At 40.7% G+C, this 22,084-nt stretch overlaps 1 protein-coding gene across 1 annotated transcript in view; it reads left to right on the plus strand.

The window, feature by feature from the left end:
• Nucleotides 1-35: 35 nt before the first annotated feature.
• Nucleotides 36-22,084, plus strand: part of MGAT4D (MGAT4 family member D) — a 46,058-nt gene continuing 24,009 nt past the window's right edge. The window contains exons 1-5 of the mRNA XM_068403473.1: nucleotides 36-491; nucleotides 3,410-3,554; nucleotides 5,259-5,336; nucleotides 17,264-17,425; nucleotides 20,956-21,096. Of these exons, the coding sequence (XP_068259574.1) occupies nucleotides 17,401-17,425; nucleotides 20,956-21,096 (166 nt within the window). The 5' untranslated portion in view covers nucleotides 36-491; nucleotides 3,410-3,554; nucleotides 5,259-5,336; nucleotides 17,264-17,400. The remainder of the gene's footprint in view (nucleotides 492-3,409; nucleotides 3,555-5,258; nucleotides 5,337-17,263; nucleotides 17,426-20,955; nucleotides 21,097-22,084) is intronic.

Below are 22,084 nucleotides of genomic sequence, written 5' to 3' on the forward strand. Positions count from 1 at the left end.
CGCCCGGCTCCACTCCCTGAGGCGGCGGCGCCCGCCCGGCCGCCTCCTGCCCCGCCTTGGCGGCTGAGGCTGCGGCGCAGCCCCGGGGCCGAGGAGCAGTGCCCCTCCCGAGGCTGTCACGGCGCGGCTGGGAGCCGGAGGGAGCCCCGGGCAGGGCAGCAGCGGGCGGGTGTAGCTGCCTTCCCTCTGTCTTTCCCCCCCAGGCGCGCTCGGCTGCGGGCAAAGGGCGGTCGGAGAGCAGGCAGTCCTGCACTGCTCGGGCTGGCTTGGGCCGCGGGCAAGCGGGCGGCCGAGCTCGGGTAATGCACCTCCTGCCCCGAGAGCCCGGGGCTTTGACTCCTTGTCCGGTGTCGGAGGCGCCAAGCGTGCCTCGTAGCTGGGCCAAAATTTCTCGTCTCACTAGTTAACACCTTCGGCTTGTTCCTGATGCCGTACAAAAGACAGCTGGGGATCGCTTGTGCTTGTTCAAGTGTTCGCAAAACAAGTCTGATGTGAGTGGCTGAGGGAACTGGGGTTGTTTAGTCTGGAGAAAAGGGGGATGAGGGGAGACCTTATCGCTCTCTACAACTACCTGAAAGGAGGTTGTAGTGAGGTGGGTGTTGGTCTCTTCTCCCAAGTAACAAGTAATAGGACAAGAGGAAACGGCCTCAAGTTGTGCCAGGGGAGGTTTAGGTTGGATATCAGAAAAATTTCTTCACCAAAAGGGTTATCAAGCATCGGAACAGGCTGCCCAGGGAAGTGGTGGAGTTACCATCCCTGGAGGTATTTAGAAGACGTGTAGATGTGGTGCTTAGGGACATGGTTTAGTGGTGGACTTGGCAGTGCTGGGTTAATGGTTGGACTTGATGATCTTAAAGGTCCTTCCCAACCAAAACGATTCTATGAGTCTATGAAACTCTGCTTGAAGACTTGTTCCTTGCCTCTGCTACAGCTGAAAGCAAGGCTAATCAGAAAGATGTTACAAATTTAGTTGGGCTAGATGCTTTTAAGGAGGAGTGCCTTGCCATGGATCCTGCTTTGCCATTGCTGAACGGAGGTTCAGCCTCAGTGTTTGATTTAGTTCAGGTCAGTACTTCCATTGTATTATAATTAACGATTATTTCAGTAAACATGGGTTGAGCAGCGGAAGGAACTCCTATTCCTCTAAATTGTATGCAAAATTTGGAGAGTTGAAAGGGACCTGACAGACTTGCTTGACCACATTCTGATACATTTTTTTAATGTGAGGAAATTGAAGTACCTTTTACACAGAATCAAAAGCCACACAGCAGGTCTGGTGGCCTGTGTCCCACAGAGGATTTCGGAGGGTGGACAAACGCATTTGGCGTCCTCCCTTTGGATCTTTACACTCGTAGGGGTGCAGAGTTTCATGTGGGGGAATCATTGATATATGAACTTCAATTGTTCACAGACTTGATTCCTACTCTTAAAGAAAGATGGTGCATGTTAAGATGCAGCAGGTGTTAATTTTTTTCAGTGTAGCTTCTTAAGTGAGTAATCTGACTTTTAAAGCATTGCAAAGCTACTGGATGAAAATAAACTGAAAAATATTTCTCTCTATTAAAAAGTATTCTTACTTGGTGACAGGATGGCATGATGGTTCTATCATATTACCTACATGGAAGTTGGTCCAAGATAGACAAAAACCAGAAAATATCTTGAAAAAATATCAAAGATCCAGTGCCTAAGAACTGATAAAAGAAACTGGAAGAAATAAATTTGTCTGCGTTGCAGGACCTGGGTAGTCTGCAGCTTCTACCTAGCAGTATGGGAAACAACTCTGAGCAAATAATCTAGATCAGGAAAAAAAAGATTGTGCTACACCTCCCATCTGATGACCTGGCAGAGAACTGAAAGCGTGTCGTCAGGAGGCTCGTGGCTTCAGCAGCAGCGGGGTGTTACAGTTCGATGTTGGGAAGGTGGAGGAGTTGTAACATGAAGAAATGGAAGGGTGGTCAGGTCCTTACTGTATGCCCACGCATGGACTGCTCTGAGGCAGTTCATTAGCAGCATGAGCTACCGGAATTACGTAGGAAGTCCAGCAGGTACACCCTTAAAGTGTGGGTCTGTGCAAATAACACTGAGAGAAATTTGTAGCTGATGAGACTTGTGTTGATGTATACCAAAATAAAACCTTCCTACTCCTTCAAGAGTTCCACTTTCCGTTGCGTATTTTAATTGATTAAATAGCTTCATATCAATGTGATTTTTTTTTTTTTTTCTGTTAGTTGTACTTAAATAGAAATTCCTTTTTGTGTGGATTGTTAAGAACCAAAGCAACTGCTTCTACTACAGGTTTTGGAATTTGTTCCGCTTCCTATTTTGGTTTATGACTTAAAGTTTGGTTTAAGTCTTAAACTTTACTGTGACAATAAATATAGTACATGATTGTTGTTTTCTCAGTCAGTTCTCTTTGCTTCCAGTCTCCAGGACTGATGTGTAGAGTGTCTGGTGTTGACAGTACATTGCAACATACTTCTCTGTGTTATAATTAGACTTGTTGAGGTAAGCCTGAAAATTCTGAAGGTCTTGTTTTAAAGCACTTCTGAAATGTGAGAGTTTAAAAGATGCAAGTTTTAATCTAGCCTGTACTTTTTTTTGCTGCTACAATGTTTTCTTAAATCTGTGTTTTAAAGTAAAATTGGTAACCAATTACATTTATTTATTTAAAAATATGAAAGCATCCATTTTTGACAGTTTTCCACACATTTTTATGACATGTTAGTAAAAAGGTATAGAGCTTATCTACTGTAAGTAAGGCAGGAGATAAAGGTAATTATACCAAACTCAGTCATTACAGGTTTCTCTTTAGGTTCCAGTCTTGATCATCTTTTTCAGTGTATAACAAGCAAGTGTCAACACTTGACTTAAAGCTTCATTGGGTTCTTTACAGAACTGAGTGATCCAGCAGTGAGCGTGTTTGGTTTTACACAAATGTTAGTACTTGAATCACGCAAGATGCATCTGTATCGTCATCTTTAGTCAATTCATGAGTTGTATTAGGACAGTCAAAAATATAAAGCAGTAGCTTAAGGCAAAAAGTTCTAGCTTCTTCTTTTTGTGTTCAGTAGTTACCTTCCAGCATTACCTTCACAGAGACTTTGGTTGAAGGAAAGATAATGATCTACTGTTTACCTTTTAAAATCCCATTTCTTAGGTGACAGCAGGGCAAATAAAAGGGAACTTTAACCAGCAATATCAGTTGGATCTTTACACAGTCAGAAAACTTTCCATGGCAGCGATTATTACCTGTTGTTACTGGTAGTTATTCTTTGTTCATGTACCCTTGTAGATGAAGGACAGCTGCAACCCTCCTGCAAAATAATCCATTACTTGTTTCACCCATGAGCGTATATTTTGTCAAATATTTATTTTAATCTTTCTTATCTCTACTCTTGCTTACACACAGATGTGTGAAAACAGTATCGAAAATGTGAGAAAATCATCTTAGCAAGAAAGGACACTGAGTTACAAAGCGTGAGGACAAACCTAGAAACTCTTTCTTGCAGGGAAGCCGCCTCGATGGACCTCATCCATTGAATGACTTGCTTAGTGTAAGTATTAGAGGTTACTCAGCAACATGTCCTGTACAGTATTTTTAAAGATGATCAGTTTGCCAAAAATGCAGAAAGTCTGCTGCTGGGAGGTAGAACTCGTCTGAAACATTTTAACCTGCCTCCAAAAAACCCTGTGCATCTTATTCCAGTTGTACACAGTTCTTGAGCGTATGAAAGAACGTATGAAGAGAGCAGTGGGAGGGAGATATTGGGGAAGCATGAAGCAAGTAAGAGGGCTTGTTTGCAAGTAGGTCCTAAGGCAGTGGAAGTTCATGACATTTTCAGTGATTAGGTATTTTGACTTTTTTTGAGGCACAGTTAATGCCCTACCTCATCGTAAGTTAATGCGCTAATCTAAGAAGTCAGCGTTAAGTAAATGATCACCACAACTCGGCGTGGCTGAGTAACTGCCTCTGCTTTAGAGTCAGCCTTAATAAATAACGTCTGATGCGTTCAGTGGCAGTCTCCACAGATGTTCCCTCTACAGTGTGTAGGTTTGTTATTAGTTCCTAGAAATATGTGATGTGGGTATTTTTTTCTGACTGGCTCTGAAAATAAGCTAAAATTAAGTGTGTGTTAACAATAACAGAACTCTATCTTCAATAGCCTTCCTGCTTGACCACATCATTTACATGTTCACTTCGGCTTTGTAACAGGTAAAACACTGGCCAAATCAATTAAAAGGCATTTTATTCATTACACGTGACATATTTAATGTTTATTTGTTCCTCTGAGTTCTAAATCTCTATTTTACTGCAAATGTGCCAAAATCTGCATTAATCCTCCATCAAAAGTCGTGCCTTGAGCTTTTAGTTTGTTAACTTGGAGAGGGAAATGGTGATGAGGGGGCAATAGCATAAGAGTATTGAGTTGTAGCTACAGTGGTTAATATGAACAATTACAAATACATATTCAAAGTGTAGCTTAAAGAGTTTCACCAGTAAAAATATCAAAGATACAGTCAGAAACAGAAGGAAGAGGGAAGTTTGGAGTGAATGAGTACAGATCAGGAACAGTGAGGTCTAACTCAAGGTTTCACGGTGATTCACGGAGCCACACTCAGATTTTTAGTTCTTCATTTGTATATTGATGCAGGCTGCTAGCAGTCTCCTGCATTATTAATGATTAATAACATTTATAATTCAAAGTAAACAGAGAAGTAAACCCATCCATATCATCGTTCAAACACTGGAAGGTTACACTAAGCTCCCAAGAGCAGCAATGTACAGTTTGGGGAGTCTAAGATTAACTTTCAAAAAAGGACATAGTTACCCTGTTGGTAGTACAAAGGGTGGCACATAAAGGCATCGTTCACATTAGGACTCCGGCACGCTTGTGTCTGGACACCGGTGTTGTAGGTTTTTGGTTTGCTTTGCACAACGCTATTCCAAATGATTTAGGGTTTTGGTATAAGATGAGATGCAATTGTTAGGTAAACAAATAGAGAAGGCGAGGAGGGAAGAGATATTGTATTAATAATACAAGCATATTTTTATAAGCCAAATTATATAAAATACTATATCTTTTGGGTAAATAAGGTAGTAAGTTATATATGCTAGTAGTAAGTTAAAGGAAATAGTTAACGCATTAGACAGCAATCAGCTTAGTGCTTTTATCAGCTGACCGAGTCCAGTATGACTTCTGAAGTTGTCCTTTAGATCTTTGCAACACAGAACAGGAAACCGTTTTTCTTTATTGCAGGTGTGGAATGGCAGGGGCAGATTTGTGAGCAGGTAGTGAAGGTGTCAAAGCGAAAGCCACTGACTACCCACTGATCAGGTATGAAAAAGAGGGCCTTTTTGCACATAAAACAGGTGGGTCTGTAAAAACTATGTCCCTGTAACAGATGCTGGGAAGCTCTGTGAAGAAAATTTCCCTTGCCTTTGTAAACTATGTTGTAGAAGATGTATTCTAAACAGTGACTCACTTTTCATTTGCTTATGGATTGCTGAGGACCTAAAAAGGAAGAGAGGTGTGCCTGCCGTAGTGGGAAGGCGCACGTGTGAAGCAGGGCACGATGGCAGAAATAAAATACTTTTACCAGTGTATATTCGAATTTCATCAGGTCAGATTTTGCAGCTGTTTTCCCTACTTTTTCTTCAAAGACGAACTGAAAAGCTTTGTTTCTTTATCTGACTGTGCTAAATGCATGTATGAATTGTACGATACAGCTGGGCTTCCTGATACAATCTTATAAGCAAGATGCAAACAAACGCACAATTGGCTTTAAATGAACAAAATACTCATAACCATTATGATGTTGTGACTCGGGCTAAACAGTACCTGCCCAAGTGCTGAGCCGAGACGGTTTTTGGCTGTAAAAATACAGCCTATGGCTGCCGCAGTGAAGAGGTTTTTCAGTGTGGGTCCTGGCACGGGGAGGGCTGATGGCAGGGCAGGGCTCTGCCCAGGCTTTCGGCTTTGCAGCGGGAACTGCCGTGGGCACTCGTTCACGGGGCTCCTGTCTCCGGCGGCGGGAGGAGCAGGTGCCGCCGCCGCACCCCGCGGCTCCCTCCCGCCAGGCGCCCGCTCCCCGCACACCCCGCTGTGACGCGGGGGGGCACGGTGGCTCTGCCCGGCGGGAAAGGGCATGCCCCGGCCCCTTTGGGCGCAGGGGGCGGGCGGCCGGGCGGCAGGTTGTTGCGGCGCGGACACGCCCGGCCGTCAGTCGCCCGGCCAGCCGCGGGTTGGGCGAGTGAGGCGGGCGGGCAGCGCCCCGCCGGGAGATGCGGCTCCGGCGCGGCGCGCTGCTGCCGGCGCTGTGCCTCGGCGCCGCCTTCCCCCTGCTGTGGTACGCGGCGTGGCAGGGGCGCCAAGGTGAGAGCGGGCACCGGCCGCGGGAGGCGAGGCGGGGGCCGGCCGGGGCGCGAAGGGTGGGCGGCACCTGCTGCCTCCCTTTCGCCGGGCCGTCGGGGGCACCGCGGCGCTGGGCTCCCTGCCGACGGCCGGGGCCCGCCCGCCTGTGGCGGCGGCACCGCGGGGAGCGGGACCGTCCCGGCGAGCGGCGGGGAGGTCGGGGTGCGGGAGGTGTCGGGTGGCCCCGTCCCCCACGCCGTGGAGCTCCGGTCCCCCGCGGAAGGAGGGCCGGTAGCGGCTGCGCTGCCGGCGTGGGGTGCAGAGCCGGTGCCCGCGCTCCGCAGCTCAGCCGCCCGCCTCGGGGCGTTAGCCTGGGCCGGGGGTCTGCCCCGCAGCCCCCCCGCAGCACTCGGCTCGGCGCCCCGCTCGGCTCTCGTGGCAGCGGCTGTGCTGGGGGAAGAGGAACCGGGCGCGGCGGGGAGGCTCGGCCCCGCGTGGGGCTGAGGGTGCGGGTCCGCCCGTTCCCCAGGGTCACGGCTTACGCGCACCGAGCTTGTGGAATAGCTTACGGGCGTGGAGCCTTGGGTCGAACCTGTCCGGTTAAAAAAACCCCAAAAAACAAAAAAACAAATTTAAGAAACAATTTTATTACAAGTTACTAACAACCGTCCTGCGTTGGGATGGAAAGAAATGTCTAAAGGAGGTGGCTGTGGCTGCTGCTTTTTAAGTGTTCTTGTTTTGAATGTTGCTCAGGGAGGACAAAGTAGCGTTATCCATTCTGCAGTTGTATCGTGCCTCCTGTGCGGTCCCTCTGCCACGTGTCTGTTTCCAGCACCAGAACACAATGTTCAATCGAGAGAAAAAATACCCGAGTTTTTATACTTTTAGTTATAAACTTTAAAATGACATAATATCTTTTTAATAGGTTATGTAGGTGCCATATGTTGGGAAGCACTACAGAAAGCCGTGTCTAAGATTCTCTGAGCCTACATAGGAAAGGTAAAAGTGATGCTATTTTCTGAAAATAAATTAGAAGGTCTCTCCACATAGTATCTCTGAGGGCTGCGGACATGGCTGTTACGTGACAGTTTGTTTGGGGTGACGGTGAGAGAGTGGCTCTTTAAGTGCTTCCTATATACAGCTTTACAAAAGCTCCTGTTTTATAGATGCAGAAGAATTAGAGTAAGCCAATTAGTAATTTCTGGGATGAACACAGAACTCTTAACTACCTGTTTTTATATATATATAAAAATATATATTTATATTTATTTATATTGTTTCTGTAACAAATAGAAGTGGCGGCAGAGATCTTGGCCCCACAATGGAATACTGAATAGAGTCGAGACAGTGCTGATCCTTCTGCCTCTATGATTTCTTGTCAACTGTATGGTTGTTTATCTTACAGCACTTGACACTTCTCTCGGTGGCAATCCTGCTAGGAGTGGGGAAGGAGAAACAGAAGTAACAGCAGGGTGTGTCTTAAGAAACTAAGATCCAAGAGATGATAGAATGAAAGGGTTTGTCCCATCCGCAGTTACCACCCCTACCACCACGTTATCTTGTGACTCGTATTTTGTGACTCCTCGTTGCTGACATTCCGTTTTCATTCCGCTTTCTCTTTGGCCTTTCTCTGCTGGCGTTCCGTGCTGGGGTGGTTTGCTTTGAGGTTTTTTTGTTGGGAGGGGTAATATGTGTTGTGGTATTATATGTATAGGTGTCGTTTTAACTTTTCTCTGTCCACAGTTGTCTCCTCCTCCACAGTAAACAGAGTAACTAATTCCTCTCAGATGGTATCATTTCTTAATTATTATTATTAGCACCTGTTTTCTTAACATACTTTTAACCATTACAAATGTAAATATTTAGTGTTCAGAGACTCATCCTCTCTTAAGCTTGGTAAATCTCACAAATGTGTAAATAAAAGAGCTGATACTAGTAACTAAAGGAGGAGGTAACAGCACATGGTGAATGACTTTGTATTAAGTTTATTTAGCTGGAAAGACAGTCTTTGCTCCTAAGTGGTGCTAGAAGACATAAGACCACCCCAAAAAACCTAAGAACAGCCATATGTTGTTACATTTTCCACAGAGAGAGGAGCGCTGTGAGAAAACCAAGTAACGTTCTATTGTTGCCACAGAGTATCTAAGAAGATGGTTTGAAATTAATCTTTTTCTCTGAAAACAGACAGGTATCTCTGCTTAGATATTGTTAAACCTCTCTTCTTCCCTTCCACGCTGCTGAACATGCCTCTCCACTGACATGCCTAGAGCACTACAGGAGTTCCCACATTTCTTGCATCTCAAACTGTGATGTTTGTTTTCTTTTCTAATGCCCTTTTCATTTATCCCACCTGTTACTGAGAGGCCAAGTACTGTCTCAGCTTGTCAGCTCTCATCTCTTTCACTCATTTGCCAAATGTTCTTCTCTGGCTCATTTTCTTCCACACATTTCTACTTCAGTTTCCTTCTCTGCTTTGCCCATTAAATGGTTTAGGCTGCTCTTGATCTTTGACTACAGCACATTGCCTAAGCAGCAGTAGCCTGTAGTATTCCCTCCCATTTCTTTCCGGTTATTGTTTCCTGGATTGTAGTGACGTTGGGATAGCAAATAATCTTTTTTGGTTGTTGTACAACTAGGACAGGGCATCCTAGCTCAAGACTAGTGGTCTTAGGTACTTCCATAACGTGAGAAGTATATAACAGCCCTGTAAAATACTGTTCAGTTTCTCTGCAGTTTCAGAGCCTTTGAGTATTAGCCTGAAGTGTAAATCGGGTATTGGCTCTGACACGATTTCTGTGCAAATAAAAATCAATAGCTTAAGCCAGCAACTTTTAAACACCTTATACTAAGGGGCTAGCTAGCTTGAGAGGTTTGAGTTGACATGTGTTTGCTGTCAATGACAGCAGTAAATAATTGGCTGTTTGGTACTGCTTCTAACTAGTCAGTGCAGCCTCAGTGTTGGCTTGCAGTTGTGACACTTAACTCGAGTACAGGTAACTTGAACTGGCATGGCAGGGAAGATGCTCCTGCATCACTCATGCACTTAAAAATGAAAGTTCAGAATCTACCAAAGTCACTAGACTTCAGCTGTTGTGGATAATATTATATATGTTTTAACTATCCTTACAAAGCTGTTTTCATAGTCACTTTTTCCATTGCTTTATAAATATAAGCAGAGGTTTAATTTTAAATAGGCTGATATTTTTGTGGAAAAAAAAAAAAAAAAGAGATAAAAGTAATTACAGAGACAATTGGTGATCACCAGATCTTCAGCAAAGCCTGATACTGACTGCCTGAACTCGGTGATTCCTTCAACATCCTCTAGAGTGCTTGCGAACACGGGTTGCTGTTACCAAGTAATCGGGTGGACCTGTTCCACGTCCTGCATGGTTTTGTTGTGAGTTTTTTGGTCCCTCCCCAGGCCCCAAGCAAAACCTGTCTCGAGCAGTTTGCATCTGAGGACAGGAAAGGCTCTTGTCAGGATGATGCAGATGTTCCTTCCTGCTGTTGGGCAACTGAGTTACAATCCACTTGTTAATTCACCTGACCAAAAGAATTTGCTGTTGTAAATACTCTTCATATAGATTTGTAGTTATGGAAAGTAGTATACAACTTACAATATATGTAGTGATTTTCTCACACAGTTTTAGCTACTGTTTTCTGTGTAAATATTAATCAACAAGAAATATCACAGGTACACAAAAATACAAAAGGAAACATAAGGAGATAGCAAATCTTGAAAAACAGCAAAGGCAAGAGTGCATTATAAACTCATTACAAACTTACATAAAGTTTCTTCAGAGGAAAGACTATTCCTGAAGAAAAAGAAACTTTTGTGTCTTGGCTGAATAACAATGAATTTTTTAGAAGTTGCAGCAATGAGGTAAATCAGGTCATCTCACATGGCAGCCCATCTTCATGTTGCTTCTAAGGGTTACAAGATTAGATTCTGAATTGATTTGTAACATGCTGCTGCCCTCTTCACCTAAATTTGTGGGATACTTTATCCAAGATAAATTAAAACTAAGCTTTGTCTGGAAGTTAGGAGAAAGTGATGCTAAAATATGATATCACAAGGACATAAGTATGTTAATATATACATATTGAGTTAAACATTGTGAAACCTGGATTTCTTTAGTTATTCCTTTGAGGTGGGGTGAAGAAGAAACTGTTGGTACTTAATTGTATTCACAGAAGTATACTTAAGGTTTATCAGATTGTTTAACATTAAATTTTTCATCATTTCACAAAACTTTTCAAAAGTGAAAGGGGTACAAAGGGTTAAAAAGGTATTTCTGATGAAAGTAATTTTTTTGCAGTTGAAATACAATGATGTACCTGCTAGCCCAAACAGCTGATTACTCATTTATTTCCAATAGTCTTCTGCCCACGGTGTGTTGCTTTGCTTTGACTGGCCAACCCCTGCTCCTGCTGTGCACCCAAGTGCAGGTCCCCAGGAGATTCTGTCATTTGTGATGGAGTTCTTTGCAGGTTTCCTGTCCAGACCCAACTGGCACACTCTGGCTCAAAGCTTCAATGAAATAGTGGCAAATTGACAGATTTGATAAGGAGTCTTGAATTACACCATTCTCATTTCAGCCAATACAGCTTAGCCAGATCTATGAACGTGCAGAAGCCAATTTTCCTGCCTTCTCTAGGCTGTGTTTAACCACCATTTTCCCCAGTTGACTGGTAGGCTCCATCTTCCCTCCTTGCCTTCATGCATACGTTTCCTTCCAGTGGAGCTGAGAGCATACAGAGGTTATTGCACATCCAGCTTTTGCCCCAACACGCAGTCAGGATGTGACTGAAATGCAGAGTGTGGTAAGGGAAGAGTTTCTCCAGCCCACTGATAACTTGGTTTCTTTACATAATTCTGCGTTCAGGTATTAAAAAAAAATACAACCACCTCAAATGGGACTTAAGACTTAGTGTTTACCGATCCCAAATTTTGTATCAAAATTCATATCCAAGACTTACAAATGCTGTATAGTTTTACTGGTTTCTAAATGTGTAATTTACTGACCTAAGAGTCTGCTGCTTCTTGCAATTACTTCAGGCGGATAGTGGCTGCCTTGTTCTCAAGAGTAGAGGAACTGAGTCATAAATCCTATAAAGACTCAGGTACAAAATGAGACTAGTTACTGTTGGGTTTTGAAGAGAAAGGGTTAGGGAACATTTCAGACCTCTCTTTGTTTGCTGTGCAGTGTCTCATCACAACCTGTACTTAGACAAGTGTAAATATATGACCTTCACGCTTCCCTAAGGTTGCACACCGAGTCTTGAGGAACACAGTTTTATCCAGAAATACTTTAGTTAGTGGCTAGGCATTTAATTAAATGTGTGGATAAATAAGTGATTGTTGCTACATTAGGCAGAACAGTAAAAATATTTAAAATACTAACCAGAATGAAGCAATAACCATTTAATTGTCTGAAGTGAATGAGTACTTTTTATTTATCTGATAAAGGCCATATTCAAATCAGAACTTTTCCACTGCTGTTAAGAACCTATATTGAGTTACTAACTTTACTATGTTAAAACCAAAGTATACCAGTTATGGGCAAACACTATGCAATATCCATTCAATTTATACATTTTTCCACTTATTTTAATACTATTGCTTTCCTGTATAGTGATGTTCTGACTGAATGTTTTAAGATCACTTTTTACTATGTTCTAATATAGGAAAAGACTCATCTAAAATGAGGACTGTTTGCCAGCATTTAAGAAAATATTATTAGAACTTAAGTTGTATTTTCTTTGAAACAAGTTTGCTTGTCTATTTTCAGTTAGATACAGTATGGAAATGGTTCAGTAAGAAGTATTCTATGCCAAACCCAACAGCAAGTCCATGTTTGTTATACAATTGAATGTGTTTTTGAAATTCAGTTATTAGCTTTGATCTGCCTTTAGCTTTGTAAGGTGTTTGGTTGTTCATTTTAATACTGGAAAGCAATTGTGATTCTCTTCCTAGTATATCCTCTGTATGGGCACAGAGGAACCCTAACTCCCCCCTCAAACTGGTTGCCACTGCTTTTCTTTGATGTCACTGTGTTAATGCAGTGTCCCTCTGCTGGCCTCCACTGCCTGGAAGCTCCTGATATGGATACTGTCAAAGATGAGTAGGTGCATTGGCAGAACATACTGCTGCCTGGTTCCTCTGCTTGCTCAGACACCTACACGGAGAGCTATAAAAACATGGTGAGAGAGTCCTCGCTGCATGTTGAGCCCTGTGCTCTGGCTTACCAAGCCTGCACGTTTGATACTGCTGTTCACAGCCAGGCAAAGGTTTCAACCAGCCGCCTGAGAATTGTGCCTGGCTGAAATTAATTGTTCTCCTCCTACTCGTAGCCTCTGCTGTAGCAATAGCCCCTGCAGCCCAGTTGCCATCAGAGCATGGACAGGACAGATGAGTGGAAACAATTAGAAGCTTCTTAACCTGCTCACTTAACCTTCCCTTTCCAATCATGTAAAATAAACGAACCTGAGCACTGACTGACTTCAGAGGCTCCTGAAGATTTAAGATACGCATTAAGACATGCTTTGTGCTATGCTTAAAACTCAGCCATTGAAGCAACCCCAGTTCTGACGAACATTAAACACAATGGGTGAATGTACCCAGTGCAGGTGAAGCGGCTTCTGACTTTATGGTAGTTTTTCTGGGCTGTTTCTGACCTGTTGGGAGACACAAATAATTCAGTGCTGTAATGCTATAAACAAAATATTTAAAGATCATGCACAAATTCAGGAAGGTGCCCTCACCTCGAAAGGTGCTTAAATACCCTTAGACACATTGTTGAATTTAAGTGTTTGCGTAAGAACTGGCTGTTCTGAACTAAGAGGCATTGTTTGGGGGATTTTTTTTTCCTCCTCACTCTGAGAGAACAAAACCCGAGCTTGCGAAGCGTGTAACAACATTTAGAGAGGTCTCTATTTTAGATCAGTTACGGAAAGATAATAAACCGCCACAGTTACTAGTGCAATGCATGCCTCGATGGTTTCATATGCTTCATTAACCTGAACAGCGAGCAGTGGTTCCAAGCGCGGAGTATGACAAGATCTTTTGCAGTTAGTGTACCTATATAGTTTTCTTTTAAAGAGGGCGTTACCCAAAGTTCAGTTTCTAAAACAAAGTGTCTTTAGGTACGATAAGCAGTGTAGCTTGTACTCAATAAACAGGAACGAGAGGCACTGCTAGCGTACGGGGTGTTTTCTTCCCTTCCTTCTGCCACTCCCAGTTTTCCTTTTATTTTCTTTTTTCTTTGAATGCTAGGAGGAGACAGTGATGAATTGTTCTACAGCTCTTAGATATTGCCAGAAATCAATTGTTAATAAAACTGGAAGCATTTATGGTAATAGGAAGTATGCGTGTGTGGAGCTAAGAGAAATAATCGGTTGACTTTCAGAATGAGTATTTGCTTTAGAGATTAGTATTGTTTCTAAACAGTTTCAGTTTCCGGTCCAGAAAGTTATATATATGTATCTATTGGGAGATAACACAAGATTGCATTTAAAACCATTTTAAGTATCGCCATCTTAGAATTACAGTAGCCATAAGTATATGTGACAATGTGTAGTAAGCAGTCAGAGGCAATGCTGTAGTAGAGCTGAAAATTCATTGCAAAAGCTTTGAGTTCTTGATGAGTCTGGTTGGTTGTTGTTTTTTTTTCTCCCCTGGCTTGTAGCCAGGGTAACCCCACTGAAATTTCCTAGTAGGGTTTCCTTAGCCCAGCAGAGTGATTCATCTTCAGCTCGCCAAGGGGAAAGGCAGCGCCTTTACCTTCATTTTCTTTTTTGTAGTTTTGCCATAGGTCCTCACCTTGCTGTTTTCCGGTTTTATCCTGACACTCCCCGTTGCTGATAGAACCATTGGTAGACAAGGTGTTGCCAAGTCAGGCTATTGCTGGGGACAGACAGCGTTTCACGGTACGGCCGAAGCCCCTTTCTCCTGGCCCTCCTTGCCAGAGTGAGCTATATTTGTGAAAACGCCCTGGCTGCTTCTTTCCAAGCAAGCCACTGCAAGCAGCTGCTTTAGTTCTGTATAGATCCTTAGGTACCTGAAGAGCAACACTTTCCACACACACACACAAAAATCCATTTAAACTTAATGACTATTTAAATATTTAGAGTATTTAGCTTCATACTGCTTCTGATTTTATCTTCTTAGCTTGCTACAGTTATATCTAATAAATACCGTTCATGACAGTACCTTATTGCACAGCAAAATACAAAAAGTTCAGTATTGCTTTGCAGACACATTTTTTGCCAAAGGTTTACTAAGAGTTAATATTGCTCATTTACATACGCTCTCATAACATTTAGAACATTTAATGTTCTATTTCAATCTATATATATTTATAATATCAAACTCATTCTTCTCTAAGGGTGAGTGAATGCTGCTTTCCTTTTGTCAAACCCTTGTTTCTCCAGCTGTCAAAATCGAATGAGATAAGCAATTGTTAAGTCTTGTTCTACTAACTGAACAGAGGCTTCAGTTCTGAAACACTCAGAAATGTGGTTTCCCTCTTCTGGCCTGAAGAAATAGATAAGGCCAATTACAAATGCCAGCTTCTTTGGGTGCGCTCAGTGATAACTGAGTCTTGACCTTTTCTTTATTTTATTGGTATTTTGGTAGGCTCACCTGTAAGTAAGCAAATAAAACTACAATTACTTGGTGCTTGCCAAAATGTCAGCCCGGTAGTGACATCGGTAGTTTTGAGTCACACTGACACTGGATAGCTGAAAGAATTGTAAAGACTACAGCATTGTTATTCATCTGCAGGTTCTTTACTGATTCCTCCTATAATATAGTTGTACTGAGGGGAATTTTAGTTTGGTTTAGCAAAATCTTAAGCTATTACAGCACTGGAAATGTCAATGGAACAACACTTTCCAGCATTTAATTACAAAACACCTCCATTATAAAATGGCTGATTCCCTTTTCAGGAGCAGTAAGTTGCATCCTGTGATAATGTGCATTTATCCTAAGATTGCAGGCTTGCTCTTCGTTGTTTGCATCTTCCCAGGAGCATGTGGGACTTTACTGCAGGTTAAACCTTCACTTTTTCTTGGCGCTTGATGCTGTCTAACTCCTAATAAAGGCAATTGGAATTTAAAGAAAAAATGCACATCCATTACTGTATCTTTAGTTTATACCTCTGAATTTGTCTTGGAATTGCAAGGTAAATCTCCACTGTGTTTACATGTATCAATGCTCTATTTGGAATCACTTCCTTGCTATGAAAACAGTATGATTAATGTCTGTCAGTCACCTAAATCAACTTAAACCTTATGTTTTTATTTTATTTGTATACATTCTAAAGCAAAAAGCTAAAGGTTGAATTATTACTTCAGAAAAGTAGAACTTGTTGCATGCAGCTGTAATAATCCAGATTTCCTCACTGTTCAACAACACTAAATTTACATTCATAGCTGTACAGTGCAGAATACTCCTAGATATGAATGCCTTTCTTGCAAGTCAGAACATTTTTAAGACTGTCAGAAAATTTTAGGAAGCATTAATTTTATGTGCGTTTTACTAAACATGCTTTAAATTTTTAATGAGATCAATAATAATAATAATAATAATAATAATACAGATCACATGTTTACTGCTTTTTTCTAACTGCTTTCTTCCTAGATGTTTTAGACTTTGGAGTCTTTCAATCATACATTTATTGATTAAATTAAGGACTTGTGTTTACTGCAAACAAACTGTTTATCCAAAATGCAAATTAGTTCCAGTTTGAAATGCCTTTGCAAATCCTCCAAATTTGTTTTACCTGCGCATTATGATCTTAGTCTCTATTCAAGCTAGAACCCCTGGGAATTCACTTTTGCTGAGAGACAATGGTGTGTCCTAGAAAATGAATCCTGCCAAGGATGGGACTCAGCACAGTCCGCAAATAGAATGGGAGAAGTATCTAAATAACAGCATTTAACTAAAAAAAAAACAAAACTAAAACAATAAAAAAGTAACATTATAAAACATTTTTAAATTAAGTATAAGTCATCTTCTGCCCTCTACTTTCTTTACTTCCTATGACAAAGTGAGTGACATTGTTGAAGTGTTGTCTTATATTAATTTTAATAAGTCTAACAATCTTTATTCATGTGGCAATGAGGCAGTGGAGACACTAACAGGTGTAAGTCTTGTATATCATCTGTGATAACTGAGAGCTTCTGACAGTACTTGCTTCTTAGGAAAGTGTATCTTCTATAAACAAAACATTGACATTATCTGAGAATACTATGCAGAACAGGAGAGGTGTCTGATAACCATGGCTGAGAGTACAGTGTTTCTAATATTGATATGATTGTAGAGTATTTCATCAAAGGTGGACTATATATTATGAAGGTATCCTTCAATCCAGAGCACACTTCCAGTTGTTATCTAATGAAATACATCCAGGAGTTCAAATAACCATCTTTATTAATAGTTCTTAATATACTCCAAGCACTTTTAAACTCATAGATGAAGACTGAATACCTTAATATCTGTATTTTAATCTTTAGTGTTTTATACAAAAGACAAGCCATTACATAGTTAACTCATCAGTGTGACAAGGGTCATCAAGATTTGTCACTTAGTGAAAAACGTTCTTGGCTTTACTGGATGGCACCTTCCCCTGCAACTCATAGTCTTTCACTGACTTTTTCATTATTATGGATGTCATATTCTTGTTCTTGTCTTCAGTTGCAAACCTTTATCCAGCTGTGCTCCCTAAAATCTAATTAATAATCTTCCAGACTTCTTCATTCCATGAATAAACTTTGAGCAGCCTTTTTTACTATTGTTTATAGACTTCTGGTCATGTCGTCTTCTGGATCATCTCCTGTTCTTAAACTTTCTCTTTATTTCATCATATAATTCACCTCTTTGAAAAGAAATTATGTTCTTATTGCAGGAAATGACTTAAACGCGTACCAAAGCCAGTTTCTGCAACTTCGAAACAGACTACTGTATGCTGAAAAGGAAAACAGAAGAAGATCACATGAACTGAGTAGTGCCCTAGCTGAAATTAAACGTGTGATTGCAAAAAGAATGAACTTGACAACAAATGATACAGGTTTGTATGTATAAAAATGTACTGTGTTAATGGCTCAAAGTTTTGTGTGCTCATGTTTCTTTATCACTGGTGTGGGGACAAAAATAATTGATTCGATTATATTAGCGTTAGGTAGAAGTTCCTGCTTTAAAAAAGGGGTGGAGAAGTAATCTGTAGCCCCTCTTTAAATAGGATTGGTTAGTAACTAAACAAATAAGAAGAAAAAAAGGGGACACAATAGACTGCAGTGGTGTCATAGTAGCAAAGATGTACCTGTTGCTAATCGAGTTTCTTACAGTGCATATCCCTCTCTTGCTGCCAGGTACAGAGCACTGAATAAGCTATTTTTATCAGCTTTTACTATGCCACTACACCCTGAAAAATACTAGGGCTATGTCTAACCTGGAAGGCAGGTACAGCTCCTCAGATGTTCCACAGTCCTGGTCCCTCTCCTGTCCAGGTGGAGTGACTTTTTTGGGGGAATTTTTGACCAAGAGTGCTCTGCCATCCTGCCAGCAGACCCCAGGCACCGAGGGGCATGTGGTGGGTGTGCAGTCTCATCTCAGCAGGGAGACCACATACAGCTGGGTACTTGCCTGAACCTGGGAGTTGAGAAGCCCCATGAGATCTTGCTGGCTAGATACAGCCTAAGAATGTTCCCTCTAGAATTTATTTTTATCTTGCAAGTAGTTTGTTAATAATCTGAAGGAAACGTGAATGCTTGTAAGTGATGCCAATTAAAAGAAAAGCTTTGAGGGGGGTTTCTCTGCTCTGTTTTTTTTTAAATTTATTTTAGAGGGACACCAACATGCAATTAAGTTTACTCTAGTGATCTGGCTTCTTCCAATTGTTTAATTAAACTTCTTATTTATTTAAAAATATATCAGATCCTTGCCTTACACACTTGCATGTCCCCATCTATATGCACTCTGTAGTTGCATACAATAAATTAGACAGTTGGATTCTGTCGCATAAAAGAAATGCTGTAGTAGTGCAGGATCTGCCTTCCTCCCTCTTCGGGTTGGAAGAGCTACTTCCCTGGGGAGAGAAGGAAAACTAGAAGGGGCATCTCTGCGCTAGAGGCATTCCACAAAACACCCCGACTTCAAAAAGAGTCTGGATGCTACTGAAAACTACTTTTTAGAAATCCATATTTGCATTCAGTACAGCGGGCTGGTATCAAATTAAAATAGGGAATTAACCAAGACTGTTACAGGGGAAGAAGGAGCAAGGTGCGTTCCTGGTTTGTGTAGTCAGATTCATTTCTTATCCTGTTCTTCCCTGCCTCTTTTTGTCGGTTTATTCAGTATTAATTCAGTGCCACTGTTCAGATGTGTATAAACAAATGCTTGAGCGTTGGCAGGGTTGTGGCCTTACAAGGTTTAGAATAGAGACCATGTTGTCAGCTACCAGTACTGCTACCAGTGCAGCTACCACATACTGTGGACAAAGAGTTATTGCCTAATGCACATAATAGCAGTAGAGGAGAGTGCAAGTTCCCCTTCCCTCTGCTCTTCGTTCTTATTGGAGTCAGATGAATATCAGAAAGTATTAAAGCTGTCAATTCACAGGATTCAAAGCAGAAATTTCTTAAAATCACTGAATAGTTTTCCTTTTATTTTTACATACTCTTCTGCTTCTCATTCCAGCCAAGTTTATTGTACAACAAAAATCAAAAGGTTTATTGTACGCAATAAAAATAAAAGTCCCTTGCCCAACCCTTGATAGGTACTACTTTCAAATAAAAACAGAAAGTCCTTGAGAAGTTATGAAGGTGGTTTTGTTTCTATGCAGCAAAATTCCAGTATATTTATTGGCAAAGAAGAGTGGGAGGAGTTGTGGGTTTCTCTTTCATACACAAATGTCTGGACATATATACATATATATATGTATATATGTATGTATGTATGTTTGGGTTTTTATTTTTTAAAAAACTTTTCTGTGGAGTGGGGAGTCTCTGTCAAGTCCTAATTTTCAGTGGGAATATCTTTTGGAAGTTGAAAAACTTCAAACAAATATTGCCCATTCAGTAAGCCTCTGTCTTCATTGATCTAAGCTGAGTGAATGAAGCTGACGATGGTCATTTGTAAGACTTGTTTTAAGTAACTTTGAAGGGTGATAACTTTGAGGAGTTATCTTAGACGCATTTCTTAGGAAAAATAACTTTCCATCTAAGTCAATAAACCTTCTGTTGCTTTGCTGACTGTGACACTGTGAGTTTTCCAATTTTCTGCAGCTTGGGAGGCTGTTAATGTGATTTTGTTGGCTAAAACTAATTGAGGTGGTGTTCTGATATCATGAAGTGCCCTAGCACCAGCCTCTGCACAACTGAGGAGGTGTCTGGAGGAGGCACCTACTGAAGTGTGAATTACCCTAGATAAATTCATAGAGGCTTTATTTTTCTTTCAGGGCAAAGACATACACATTGTAGGTAGCTTGTAGGATACAGAAAAAGTCAGCAACAAAGAATGACAGACAAAATTGTAGTATGAGAGCCATATGCTGCCTGTGTCAGGAAAGCAAGATTTAAGCCTTTAGACAACTGGTAAATAAAGTCTGGAGTGATCTTCAGTTTTGTTTCCAAGCAGCTTTCTTAAATATTAGGAAGACCATTTGCTATTCATTGTAAATATAGTCTTTATTTTAATCCATTCAAATACCTTTTTAAAAATTGCATGGTGCATATCATTTCTGCCCCCATGGGTATCTTCCATTAAGCACAATTTTGTGTTGCAAGCTTGTAATTGGTTTTATAATGATTTTAGAGTGAAATTGTTCAAGTTTTTATTAAAATTATTTTAAAGAATTTTTACCGCTGCTGGAGTATTCAGGAATGTTTATATCAAGGAAGATAAATTAGTAAATTAATGGTATCTGGGTTTTATATGGCTTATTAAAGGTCACACTTGAGTTATTTCAACATGAGTAACTAATTATTTTCATCTTTATTTTAAACTAGTAAAGAAAAAAAAAATTCCCTACTTTTCTCTTAACTATTAGACTCTTTTGTTTCTTGAGTAGTTTCTAAAGGCCTGGATCTGGTTGTCCTTTTTGCTGTAGGACTTTTTATAACCTGAGAACTTCTGTTTAAGCCCTGAAAACCACCATGTGTTACATTTTGGGGAAAGCATTTAAGTTGGCTAAGTAATTAAGAAAGTTATTAATCAGAATCTGTGTTTCTTTTCATTTAAAAAGCTGCTTGCCAACTGTGCAAAAAACAAACCTTTTAAAATAACTGCTTATTGTGTTTTAAGATGGCTCAATCCCGCAGCTGTTTAGGCACAGGGAAAGGCAGGTGGAGTTCCCAGGACATTCAGACTTGGAGCGCTGCACCATCGCCTGGGTGGGGGGGGTGTACTGGGTGATTCTCAGTTTATTACTGCAGGAGGGTAATATATATGACATATAATCACTTATGAGGAATAGTTCTGATTGAATAACCTTGTATGTGGTAATCTGCCAGTATTCAGTTGAGGAAAAGTGTTGAAATAATAGGCTTCGCTGCTGGCTTTTTATTTTATGTGTATATGTGGGTTTGTTGTTTCTTTAAGATGATATGAAGTGGAAAATGTTAAACCTCACCGGAAAACTCCCTGTGCATCTTACAAACATGTACTACTATCTACCTCACCTTCGAGAATACGAAGATGCCATTTTCCCAAATGTTATTTTTGGGCAACAGAGAACTGGAGGTAGGAAATAAAGTTTGGCTTATGTTTTCTACATGTTTATATTTTTATATTAAGTTCTAGCAATGAAGCATACTCAAAGTTCAGAGAGGGTTTTTTCCCTAAACTTTCTAATGTTGCCAAACTGAATACGTTTTAATGGGGATGGCAAAAGCACTTTTACCATTCCCATCCCAATTTCAAGTCTTCTCCAAAGTATTCTGATAAACCTTCTCAAATATCAACAAAAATAGTCATAACTGAAAGGGATTATTGTTTTTTGTGTTCTTAGTCATGGATTCATGTGGCAAAGATGCATTAGCTGACGTTTTTTTCCCATAAAATTAGTATGAGTAAGGAAGCCAGGGAGAATTTACAATTCAGTTTGCTAAGGTTGGAAGCAAATGGAAAGGTGATGTGATCATTTGAAGGATATTAATAAATCTTCGGTGTAACTTTTTCATCCACATGAGAAATCAGCTGACACCTGCACAAATCATAATGAATTCCAGTGAACTGTAATACAAATTATTAAGTTACATCTTCTCCTAATTGTCGTGTGATAAGTAAAAAGAACATGCAAAGCAATAAGCAAACAAGGAACTAGTCAACTATTTTGCTGAGTTTTGTATTTTGTTGAAATTCTGACTTTTCTCTAGGGTGATTTTATATAAAGAAACATTGGCAGCACTTTTGATTTAACTAAAAAAAATAACTTGGCCATGCCCATGACATGGGCTAGTGTTTCTACTGGAGTAGTGGTGTGGTTCTAACTGGAGTGAGATCTATGACCCCTTAGATCAGTGTGAGTATGGAAAAGACCACAGGTAGTCAGCAAAATGATTTGCAAAAAAACCTGAGAAAACAAGATACACTTGCAAGCAAGCAAGCAAAAAAAAAAAAAAAAAAAGTAGTAATAAGTGACAAAAGAATGCTGCATTTGCCGCATGTTTAATTTTCATTTATTTGTACATGAAAATCACAATAGCAAGACCACACTTTAACAAGTACA

Source organism: Nyctibius grandis, chromosome 6 (assembly GCF_013368605.1).
Source record: "Nyctibius grandis isolate bNycGra1 chromosome 6, bNycGra1.pri, whole genome shotgun sequence".
Lineage (NCBI taxonomy): Eukaryota > Metazoa > Chordata > Aves > Nyctibiiformes > Nyctibiidae > Nyctibius > Nyctibius grandis.